Here is an 11999-nt window from a genome sequence, read left to right as displayed (position 1 = left end):
ACTACGTATCCTTGGAAATGACAGCGAGTTGAATCTACCAGATGCTAATGGGGAGGGGAGTTTATCTTCTTCGTTAAACGAAGTCCTTGTCTTTGGCGTTTGGTGCTCGCTAATGCTGGGTGGTTTTATTGGCCGACGAAATCGTGGCTTTCTATCAATGCACTTGTGTCAACTCTAAATATGGACTACTCTGTGCTAAGGCAAATAACTGTTGGTCTGGTTGGTCATTTCGGTCTTCGGAGCTTCTATGTGAAGGCCGAGATGGTACGTATTAGGTGACGGTGTAGATGTATTAACTACGCCGTCGTTTTTTTTTTTTTATATATATAGATTATCAGCCACATTGCTTTTGCACATTGTTTCTGGGCCTTGCTAGCTCTCATTTCGGCTCCGGAGTGAGAAGGGAGAGCAAAAGGATGGACAAACTCTGTGACTCTGATTTTTGGCTACGGCCTTAGCTCCCTGAAAGCAGAGAGTCATTAGTTAGAACGAATACTTATTGGATCAACTGTATTGGAACGTATGTGGTCTCGGTATTTAGACTTCATGAGGACAAATGCTAAATACGAGATTGGGTCTAGTCAATCAAGATAGACGAGTATGCAAGATCTTACATCTTCCAAGGAAAATCGTAAGCACGGCTGAACTTAAATGATAAGTGAACTACTACGGTATGTAACTATGCCGTTGGTTTTGGCCCTATCGATGGTCAGCCGCAGCGACGCGAAGCGTTCACGTTTGAACGAATCTCATACTACGTAGTTATTTCCTCAAGTATGAACGAACGAATGAATACGACCGTACCGTACGGACGTGGTAGTTCGCAACACCTACCTCAATTTAACCAAACGGTCAGAAATTAATACATCGCAATTGCGATGTAAGTAGACTAACGTATTTTAACTACTCGTAAAGGCGGCCGTCCCTTGGTCGACCCTTGACCTCAAAAGGACAAAAAGCCAATTTTTTCCACATGGCAAGATCTTAAAGTAAATCATCCGGTGAGTCCCTATTGGCACGCTTAATTAGGGTGGAGCACGCGGCTTTGCCTTATTTGGGGGCAACCCCGTGAGCTTACTTTGCGGTTCGCACACGAGCCTCTTTTTATTTCTACGTGTGTCCGTCCGTAAGTACGTATACGAAGTACTACGAAGTACATGGTACCTAGGAGTACTACTGTTAAGAATGGACGGGTGACTAGAAGACGAGGCGAAGTACACCTTCCTTGATGATTGAATTGTTGGAAAATCATACCCACACGACGATCCACGCCAATAAGTGACATAATCCAACATAATGCGGTTGGTTGATGGGGGTGTAAACTGCTTCGTATAACTCGGTACGAATTTGGAGTTTGCGTCCGGAGTTCCAATGATAACTAATCGGATTCTGATTCGGATATAATACGCAGAATACAGGCCACTGGTACGGCCATGTATCGTATGGCCAACGGCTTTCCCGGTTAGGGAAAAGCCCCGCGAGCCTCCTCCGTCTGATAAGACTTATAAGTGCCATGCCTGTAATAAAACGGAGTAGTACCACGACGCCTGTAAGCACTAACGGATCCTACCTAACAAGCTTAAATATTACATAAGCATAACTAAACTCCTAAGTTAACTCCTTGCATTCAATCTAACTTAGTTTTGAGCCCAACAAGCTTTTATTCCCGATGAAAGGTTAGACTAAGTAGTAGTCACCAACCCAACACCGATAACTAATCAGTAATCAGTTATTCACCGAGGGCCGAGACATGAAACTCGTACGGAGTACTCCGTCAATACCTACTATATACTCCGTATATACCGTAGTATGTAGTAACTATGGAGTAGCTTAGTTAACTATGTATTAATATTATGATAATCAGCCTTAACTAACTAGTGAACTATGATAGGCCGTTAAGCACCATCATACTCTGTAACAATACGTATCCGTAACGTGTTAGGGTTATAACCTAAACAACGCTATCGGTGCAATTGATCCCCGACTGATTATGAGATTCGTGAATTCCATACGGAGTGCTCCGTACTCCGTAGTAGAGTCCCGTACTGATGCGCGTTTTCAGCTCCGACATGCATTATGATGATCATAAACTCGGGCCAGCCTAACCAATGACCCATCCCGTACAGGGTACTACGTAGTATGTACGTATAAGGTTGGTGTAGTAGGGTAATGGACCACTTCTTATTTCTGACACCGGAGAAACAAGTTTCAGCTTAGGTCCTGAGGGACATGGCCTTCCTTGTCAGAGGTGGTAGTGCATGCTTGCTTCAAAGTTATGTGGCGCATCCATGTCTCTACATTACGTTGTTCCCGTCGGAGCGGTGTACCTAAGCCTTAAGTAAGGGGGGGGTTGTGTGTGTGTGTGTGTGTGTAGCGAATTGGTCTGCGGCGTATGGGATATGGAGCCGAGTTGACAACCATGTAACTCTATATTCAATAAAAGGATGATCGAATATAATAAACTGTACCGACTCACCGAGAATAGTAATGAGAGACTTAGTTTAAAAAAAAAAAAAATTGGCCGATGGAACGTACCATGTACAACAACAACAACAACCCGGGTCCGTATACTATGTACAGCTAATGCGTCAGAAAAAGGATGTGGCTGAATCATGCTTAAAAACCTTAACGGTGATTTACATGCTTAACCCTTGAATAGGAGGGACAACCGGCGGGATGCTCCGCTCCGTCCTGAACTTGCTCCAGATACTCCGTACATACTACAGTAGTAGAAACAAGAGGTAGTTAACTATGTACGGAGTATTCGTACCTACTACATACGAAGACGAAATTCCCCATCATATACGACTTTACGAGAAGATCGTCTTGATGAGCATGCGTAAGCATGTGGGCCGGTGGCCTTAAACCAGTGCACCGCCAGCATACTACGTATGAGTAAACCAACCAACATCAACGACCGCATCTATGAAATCGCGGATCTTGATTCGCTTGTCCATGCCATCATGGCTATTTCTCGTTCATTCGACTGTTGAATCGTTGTATATCTGCTTGATCCTTTTGGCCTATTGTAAATTCGCTGGATCACAGCTCACAAGTACGGAAAGATTGGGTAGTTACATGATATATTTGTTCCCAATCTACCCCTGTAGTTGTACGGGGTAGTTAGAGGTAGTTGAGTTCCAGAGTTTAAATTTTAGGTTACCTTACCGAAAAACCAAAGAGTATTTCCCTTTCTGGGTATATTCCAGTGCCAATCCTTGAATCAAGATCTTCTTTCGCACCAGACGGGGGGAAAAAAATGTGGTTTTCTACTATTTATCGCCTAGTTGCTTGGTCGCCCCGATCGGCGTCACTGCTACTGTTGTTATATGAACACTCAAATAGTAGATACTGAATATTGGGCACGTTTTGAACTGGACGGTCCAAGAATCGCGAAATCGCTAGGGAAATCGATTTTTGGGTAGGTAGTGGCCAAACGAGGAAGTTGACCATACTACAGTATACTACGTATAGGGCAGATTAATGCAAAGGGTAGGGATTGAGCGGGAGATCTCGGAGGGGTGCAGCGCTCCATCTAGTTACTACGTAGTAATTGTCAGCAAAACATCAAGCCAATCCAATAACTATTGGTTCGACGCCAAGTGGTTATAGCCGGATGCCTTGAATTTCATTGTGGTCATTGTGCATGAGCCTGGCCAACAATGGAAGGTGAAAATAACAGGCTGGCCCGGCTGGATTTATCATCATCTTTTACTGTACGTCTCGGCCTGAGGAGTAGCTGCAGCGATGGGAAGACGAGGGGTTTGTTTGGGGTTGCATCTCGGCGCATTCTGGCTGGGGGAGCCGGAGACTAAATCTGCGCTCCCAGCAGGCACCTAGGTTAAGAATAGGAATGTTCTGGAGCGGACGGGATCGGTTGTGCTATGTAGCTCAGAGATGACGATAATCAAATCGAAATAAGCTTCGGATGGAATGCACCTACGTACGTACTCTCCATATCTAGGTAACTAACTATATGCAGTCAGAACTCTCAAATAAGATTTTACTACATTCGCAACATAGATGTCGGTGGATCGTCCTGTTATGTGTGAATGCTTGTGTTACAGTCGCATTCCATACAGATCTGTATTCCACTAGAGCCGACATGACATGATCTACACGGGCTGTAATAATTTTGGATACAACGCGGTACGGAGTTTTAAGATGTCCATCACCTGAACAATGAATCAATGTCCCAATATTACCATAATACCAATTACAGTTTAATGTCCGATACGTTTCAAGAATGTAGATGGACTCCGTCATGGTTCTTGTATTTTGCAAACTCCTTGCAACAACAAGGGTTTGGAACCATGATCCCTGGGGGTATGCATCTACATACATAGTGCATAACTTAATATGTATGTATGTATGTATGGAAGCCAGTGGAGGGACAAGCATTCAGACCCTACATGCATCGTTACAGCTTATCCTTGATACCTGCTTGCTTGGCTTTGCAAATTAGCAATTGTGGAATTATGGTGACGCGTTTACAATATCCAGAAGAAGCAGGTAGACTGTTCGTAGTACGTACTCGTAGCACGAAAGTACTGAACAGAAAAAGTAAAAATAAAAAAAAATAAGGCCCACAAGACGTACAGTTCAAATCTAACGTCTGTTAGTACATTCTACTTTAGCGTGAATATCAACTCATCTCGATCCAAAATGCGCCTTATCATAGTCTTGGAACAATAGTCGATGAATCGCAATCGAACCTCATGATCAATCATCACAGTCTGCACACACACACACACACACACACACACACACACACACACACACACACACGCACACGCCTATTCTTGCCACTTTCAGGCTGTGCGCCTATCAATAATCGGGATGGATTAGGGTTTGTTGGATTGCATGTGACAACGCTCAACCAAAAAAACGCAAACCAAAATAAGTTTATTTCCATGTCCAACCGCACATCCTGTTCCTTGTTTTCGGTAACCCATACATAACTTACTGCTACGAGAATGTGTGTCTTGGGCCGTTGATGTTATGTTTCAATGCGTTTACTCAGGGTTTACAGACTAAGGTTTACAGAAGTATGGGAAGGGGATTGGCACTGATCCACACTGGGTCCTTCCAGAGCGAGCATTACGTACCAACATCCTGGGCACAGATTAACATTAATAAACGTTATCCACCGACAGAATAACCAGTCTTGTCACCTCTTGCGTCTCGGCTATCGCCTCTCGTTTTTGCCTCAACAACCCAGGACACAGCCTCGTTAGAAATGGAGGTATCGAGTTTAGCCTCTGCGCGCGTTGAATCGATCCACAACTTTAATCGGGCGAAAAAAACGAGAAAGCTTAAGCAATGGTTTAGTCTTCAGTAACATGGAGAAAGTGCTACTACCACTAGTACGTGCCTCGTACGCAGATGATTAAATTTATTTCAAGTAGGGGTAATTCAACCGAATACGAATTTTTCGACTGCATTTTCTGGAACAGTTCCGGAGCGCGTGTGCTGATACGTCGACGGGACACGCACTTGTTCGTAGTACTCCGTATCATTTAAGGATACGGATAATCGAGCGGGTAGCTTAAAAAAAAAAATCGTAAATCCACCCAATAGCGGCAAATCTTAGGCGAGCCACACCAGAAAGAAAATTAGAATTTTGTGGCATTCCAACCGTTCAAATTCAATGTCAGGCGACAGAGAGCCAAGGGCCAAGGCGTCTACTACGGAGGATGATTACGGCCGCGGCCTTCACCAAGGCTTGGGTGGGCGATATTACGTATACAGGGTTAACTAGTTAACTAACTAACTAGTTAAGTTAATCTGCTCTGTATAGTTACTACTACAGTAGTAGTTGCTCTGATAGTATAAACCGCGTATGGCTCTGTACAACCTAGCCTCACAGCCTCACGGGCTATCCATGGTTGGCGGTTACCATACCATATGTCGGATACCATACTTTAGCATGACGGACGGATAACTCATTGGAAACCCGAGTCTAATTCTGTAACGACTTACCAGAGGAGAGAATCGACGTAAATACATACTCACATACTCGCAGCAAAACTAAATACGCGCAATCTGTCCTGTCAGGGTTCAGTCCTCGTCACGCAGAGGGGGCGCACCAAGACTTGGCTAGCCTGAGCTTTGGCCACCGCCCTAATGCCCTGACAAGTCTAATATTTCCCCAACGGGACTAGCGCCGGTCCTCGTACATCCCATCCTTCATCAAGTCAGGTCAGCTAACGTGCCTAAGTGCGCTAAGTTCACCAAGTCAAACTAACCAACTTAGCTCACTAGGGGCTAACTTACGCTTGGAGTACATACGTAATACGGAGTAACTTGCCCAGCATAGGTAGGCTATTAGGCTGAGCGTACTAACTAAGTTAGTTAGTTGCCTAGCACAGGATCCTGTACATTAGCCAGCCACAAAACTCAAGTGGGCTGAAGCAACTAGACTAGCGTCTAATGCCTCGTGTTGGATTAAGCTTAAGCTTCCCAATGGTGTCAATCTTATTACTGGTCGGTATTACAGCGTATATACTACGTGGCGTAATTCATAATTACCGTCTTATAGTGGCCACTCACGTCGCGCGTGTGACAATCCGTCCCGTACCGTACGTATCATTCCTCGGTACGTATTCCCTTGTTTGATCGATTGGCCAGCCCGCTTATTATTTCTTGGGTTTGGTTTGTTAGATGTTGGATGTTAGAGGTTGGAGTGGAAGGTGGAAGGTGTCATCACTTGACGAGATCAAGACACTGACTCTCTGAGCCGAGTCAACTAGCTGGCTACTCCGTTGTACGGAGTACTACTATGTACGTAGTATGTAAATATGTACAGACAGACGATGTTTCGTTTCTGGAACGAGCAAATTAATTAATTGCTGCTACACATACCGAATCAGTATGTATGTCTCTCAAGTTGCACAAAACTGCAACACGTCCCATTCCCAACCCAAGGCTAGATTGAGCAAAGCCAAGCCAGCCAAGCCTTGCCGTATGGACTGATCCAGAATCATGATTCATGTTGACTTTGCTTTGCCTGAGCGGATGATGCATGCTGGTCGAAGAATGCAGGGCGGCACACCTTGCTTTAAAGTACACAACAAGGTTTTCCTCGTCGACCTATATGATATGGTGCGTCCCGGTCGCCAGGTATGGAGAACACCCAAGCACGCTGAGTTATTCGTCGATTCGACCGTCACATTCTTTTTTTTTTTTTTTTTTTTTTTTCATTTTATTCAATTCTATTTTATTTTTTTCCCTTCTCCACTCCATCAAACCTTCCAAGCAGAGCCGGCAAGTCTTGGCGAATCTTGGTACCAAAAGGCTATTTTCAGAATGTGGTAATGCGGATAGTCATGGTGTCCAATCAGATCCCCTGTTGGCTGGAGAGAACGAACGGATGAACGGAAGGGCATTCGTTCATTCAGGTCATTGTCTCAAATTGTTAATATAGCCAGTCCTATTTGACACGCGGCCACACGCCGAGCCTTGTCCGTTTTGACCCTTTCATTGGAGTTGTTTCTTTTTCCATTCTGGATTTACGCTCTGTTTGACTGATTGTGGCGGAGCGCCACATGTCCCAGGAGCCAAAATAATGTATTCTGGGGGCGTGTCGACAACGGAACGGATAACTTACTGCGAGTCTCGAAGAGGACAAGACTCTCTCTGTACTGCACTCCGTAGAAAAACAAAGCGAGTGTCGGTCGGTCTATCTGCGAAATTAAGCCCAACTCAGTCCGAATCCCGAGATGTGGTTCGCCAAAATTATCATTATTATGTATGTTAGTACAGTATATTTTTTTTCTAATGCCACGCCACGCCACGCCACGCCTTTCCTTTCCTTTGACTTGCTCCTCCGATGATCGACTGCTGTAGCTGGCTAGCTGATCTGATAATCGGATTTGAGTGCTAGTCGCCACCCACAACCCACCACTTGCTCCCAACTGTCTGCTCGCAATCAAATCAATAATTACCGATCGTCCCAGTAGCCGGCGAATGCAGAGCCCATGATCCATCCCATCTGTGCGTGTGTGGACTCGGGTGGAGATTAGAGTTTCCCGACATTCCCACTTTAATCGCCAAGTCTAAATTCTAGCGTTTGTGTCAGTACAGGCTCTCTGTACTCCGTGTCCGTATGGAGTACGAGTACGAGTTACGCTCCATTGTTTATGCACTCTCTATTATTAAGGTGTTGTATATACTGCATTAGGAAGCCCTTTCATGCTTACTTATGTAGTATAATCTTCAAGAAAAAGAAAAGAACAACCCCCCACAACCAAATTCGTCACAGAGTTGAAATCCCGTTTACCGTGTTCTCGTCGTACGTACTTGTCAAAGTAAATGCTAAACGGCAATAACAAGGTTGAATGGGCAACAGACGGAAATAGGATGTGGTCTTTTGTAGCAAATAAGAAGAGAGATATTGTTAGAACTATCAGCGCGGCGCCGACCCACCGCCGACGTTCTTCCACACTTGAGTACATGCTCGACTCGCTCCGTAGACAGACAGGCTCCATTTGATTGCTTATGTCTGATGTGCTGCGCCGCACTCACTCTGCACCATATCACTCGTAGCCAGCCAGGCCTTGTTGGAGCCTTGGAGTCGGATTTGGTCAGTAATCACGTAGTTGACTACGTACGACGTAGGCTACCGATAATAATGCCCTCCCCCCCCACTCAGCACTACGTCCTACTAGTAAGTTAGTACGTAGTAGTAACTTCCTCCATATTGAGTTACTCCGTAGACGACTAACTAAGCTTAAATTCCTAATGCCTGTCCTTATTACCTAACTCTGTAAATGCAATTGTGTGGGTCGCCCGGAGGGACTCGCTCGTACATACATAGTTTTACATACTGTATGTACATTTGCCCTTGAACGGTACGGATACCGCGTAATTTACCAGCTGCATTGTATCCACGGGTTTCGACTGTTCTTGGCCCCGTTTGGTGACGTATTATAGGTTACTTGAATGCTTTTTGGGTAAAATTAAAGCTCTCTTGCCCACATGGATGGATGCATCGCGCCGCGATCTGATATCCGAGAGCCCCTGCCTGTTCTTGTCTTCTTAGCAACTAAGAGGGCTGGTCTTTTTTTTTTTTTTTACATTATTGTCGCTTCTCCCGTCTCCGTCGATCCCTTTCTTCCTTCCTTCTTTCTCCCTTGTTCCTTCCTCTCTTTATCCTACTTCACTCACACACTACCTCCCCACCCTTCTCACACTTGACCTTACAATCGACTCGCTTGTTATTCGAGTCAACATCACCAAAGTCACCGTTCGACATTCGCAGTCTAGTGCAAATCATCGTGCACAACAGCACAACAACCGGGAAGCAGCGGCTCCCAAATCAATCCCCAATGGAAACGTATCACGGTCTCGTCCGCACTCCCGCAGACGCCATCATTCTATTCGAAGCCTGCCGATTAGGACTCCTTCCTCGCGTACAACGTCGCCTGTCCGAAAAAGAACGACAAGCGATCAAGTCAGGCTCGGTATTTGTGTGGGATGAACGGGAAGCAGGAATGCGCCGATGGACCGACGGCAAATCGTGGAGCGCCAGCCGCGTTTCGGGCAGCTTCTTGACGTATCGCGAGATGGAGGGTAAACGTGGAGGCGGCGTCTCGACCTCTCGGAGTGAAAAGACCCCCGACAGTCGAGGAAACAGCGACGATGACAGGGATGGTTCAGAAGATGGCCCCGATGGATACCGTTACAAGCCAGATGGTCTCATGAAACAATCCTTTAGCATTACCACCTCTGCAGGACAACATCTCCACCTCATCAGTTACTACGCTCGATCGCATCCAACAGCCCCCAATTTCAACCAGCCTTCTACTGATCCTGCTCTACGACATATTCGCCCACAAAAGGGTCTCTATCCCGAGTCAACAGTCAACGATCAACAGAATCTGCCCGTTGTCACTCGAGGCCCGATGCCAGGCACTATGACATTGTCTCCCCACATGCACATGGCTGGCTTTCCTCGAAATGGTGCTACTCACCCACAGTCATATGCCCCTCTCTACAGCTGGCCTCCAACTCCTTCCGCAACTCCACCAGCCGCGACAGTTCCATATCACCCTGGACAAAACTACCTCCCACCTCTTGCGGGCCCTTCTCCTTACGGACAACCACAACAACTCCCACCACATCCTCAAGCTGTCGCTGGTCCTCCTCATCCTGCTCCTCACCACCAACTGCCTACACCTTCGGAGCGACCACTCCACCTCGACACAACACTTCCGCCACCTGTACCTTGTGGCACTGTTTCCGCACCTGGCTATCCTGGTTACAGCCGATCGCCACGCACTGGCCCTATGTCTATGGAGGCACAAAGGGTGCATTCTCCAAGTTATGCAGTCAAGCCGAACTTGCCTGGACAGACTGACCCTCGCATGATGTCTCCTCGGTCCCAACCACCGCCAGGATCCAGCGCTGAACCCCGGGTGTCTCCAAGACAGCCTCTAACTCCCAATCAATCACATTTGCCACCACCACAGGGACACGAAGCCCCAGCAACAGGAGCAGTGCCCAGCATCGTGACATTGATAAATGGACCTGCTACTTCACCTTATTCGAAATTAAACGGCAGTCCAAGTTCTCTACGAGCGGAAGGTCCCAAAGATATCCCTAGTGATAAGATCGGATTCGGTGGAGAAGATATGCGCGCTCTACGACAGTTGGATCGGGTGTTTACTGCCTAGTCTATCTTATCCTACCAGGTTACGATAAAAACCAGTAATGTATTTGTTTCTTGTTGTGTTTTCAACGGGTGGGGGGTAAACTAGCCTACGGGCTCATGGAATGGCGTTTATCTTTGTATGTTTCTGGGACATGGCTGGGAATCTATTTTGCATGGGCGGTCTGGGGTTTTTTTATTTATTTCAATGGGTTACAGGGTTTCCATTTTGTTGATATAGGGTTATTTTTTTTTTCTCCCGATATGTATGTATCATCACCGGACGGCTATTTGATTGTTTCGTCTGTGTGGAATTTATTATGTTTCAACACCGGTCAGTTTGTACTGTGAATATGTGGGCATGATTCCACTGTCTTTTTTTAACTTCAATTTTTGATACGATGATAGTTTTTACGTTGGGTTAGATAACTGAACCGAATACCTTGACTGACTGCAGAGTCGTCACAAACGCATCTAAGTTTTTAACTAAGTTACTTACCATTAACTTAGTACGCACATAACTAACTTAGTTAACTTATAGTTTAGACAAAATACATGACAAATAAGTTACATGCTTGTATTGTATGTTTAGTCCAACATCGAATCAGCAAGGGGGTATAAAAATAGTCGTACAAGAATCGTATAAAAAAATTACCTGGGTAAAATAACGGCGCATACCATATCCGAATGTGGCACGGCGGAACGGCGTATACGTATTGGGGGGGGGGGGGGGTAATGCTCAATATAAAAAAAAATGTTTGCGCGCCCATCCATGTACACCCATATAATAGCACAAGAACCATGGTAAACTGGATAAAGTAGATTATAATCAATCACCATACTGCAATACATTACGCGCTTATTATATGTTGGTTGGTTAAGTTCGTCCATTTGACCCTTGGCCGTTGAATTTTGTTGGATTTGTATGCGATTCGTATGCGATTCGTATGGCTCATTTCGATGTTTTGTTGGTCGTATACGAATTTATGAAACTTAGTTAAGTTACAGTAAGTTTAGTTAACTAACTAACTAACTAGTGCTTATCTAGGTTATCTCATAGGTACAGTGCGTGCGTCGATGTAAGTTAACTTATCTTTACAGGATGCATATAACTAACTACTCGGTACGTACTACGTAGTACATACAGGTAGCTTTGGTTACAAACTTTACCAGGTATGGTAGTCATTTCTTTTCTTGATAAGCATATATATATAAGTATACATTGCATATGCAGGGTCGCTCGCTTGTGTGCTCATCTGGGAGGAGAGGCTGGGAGAGTGGTTGGTCATCCCCGTCCGTTTATCACATTAACTCTGGGTTACGGCGAGTAACTATTGATTGCCATGTA

At 45.4% G+C, this 11999-nt stretch overlaps 1 protein-coding gene across 1 annotated transcript; it reads left to right on the top strand.

Annotated features, from left to right (window-relative positions):
* Positions 1–9329: 9329 nt before the first annotated feature.
* On the top strand, positions 9330–10676 carry EYB26_003317 (uncharacterized protein; the record flags this gene model as incomplete). The annotated part of the gene is made up of 1 exon (XM_054262618.1): positions 9330–10676. One exon carries the CDS (start codon positions 9330–9332, stop codon positions 10674–10676), a length of 1347 nt encoding a protein of 448 aa, XP_054118593.1.
* Between the last annotated feature and the right edge of the window lie 1323 nt (positions 10677–11999).

Source organism: Talaromyces marneffei, chromosome 2 (genome assembly GCF_009556855.1).
Source record: "Talaromyces marneffei chromosome 2, complete sequence".
Taxonomy (NCBI): Eukaryota; Fungi; Ascomycota; class Eurotiomycetes; order Eurotiales; family Trichocomaceae; genus Talaromyces; species Talaromyces marneffei.
This window is presented reverse-complemented; position numbering and strand designations above follow the sequence as displayed.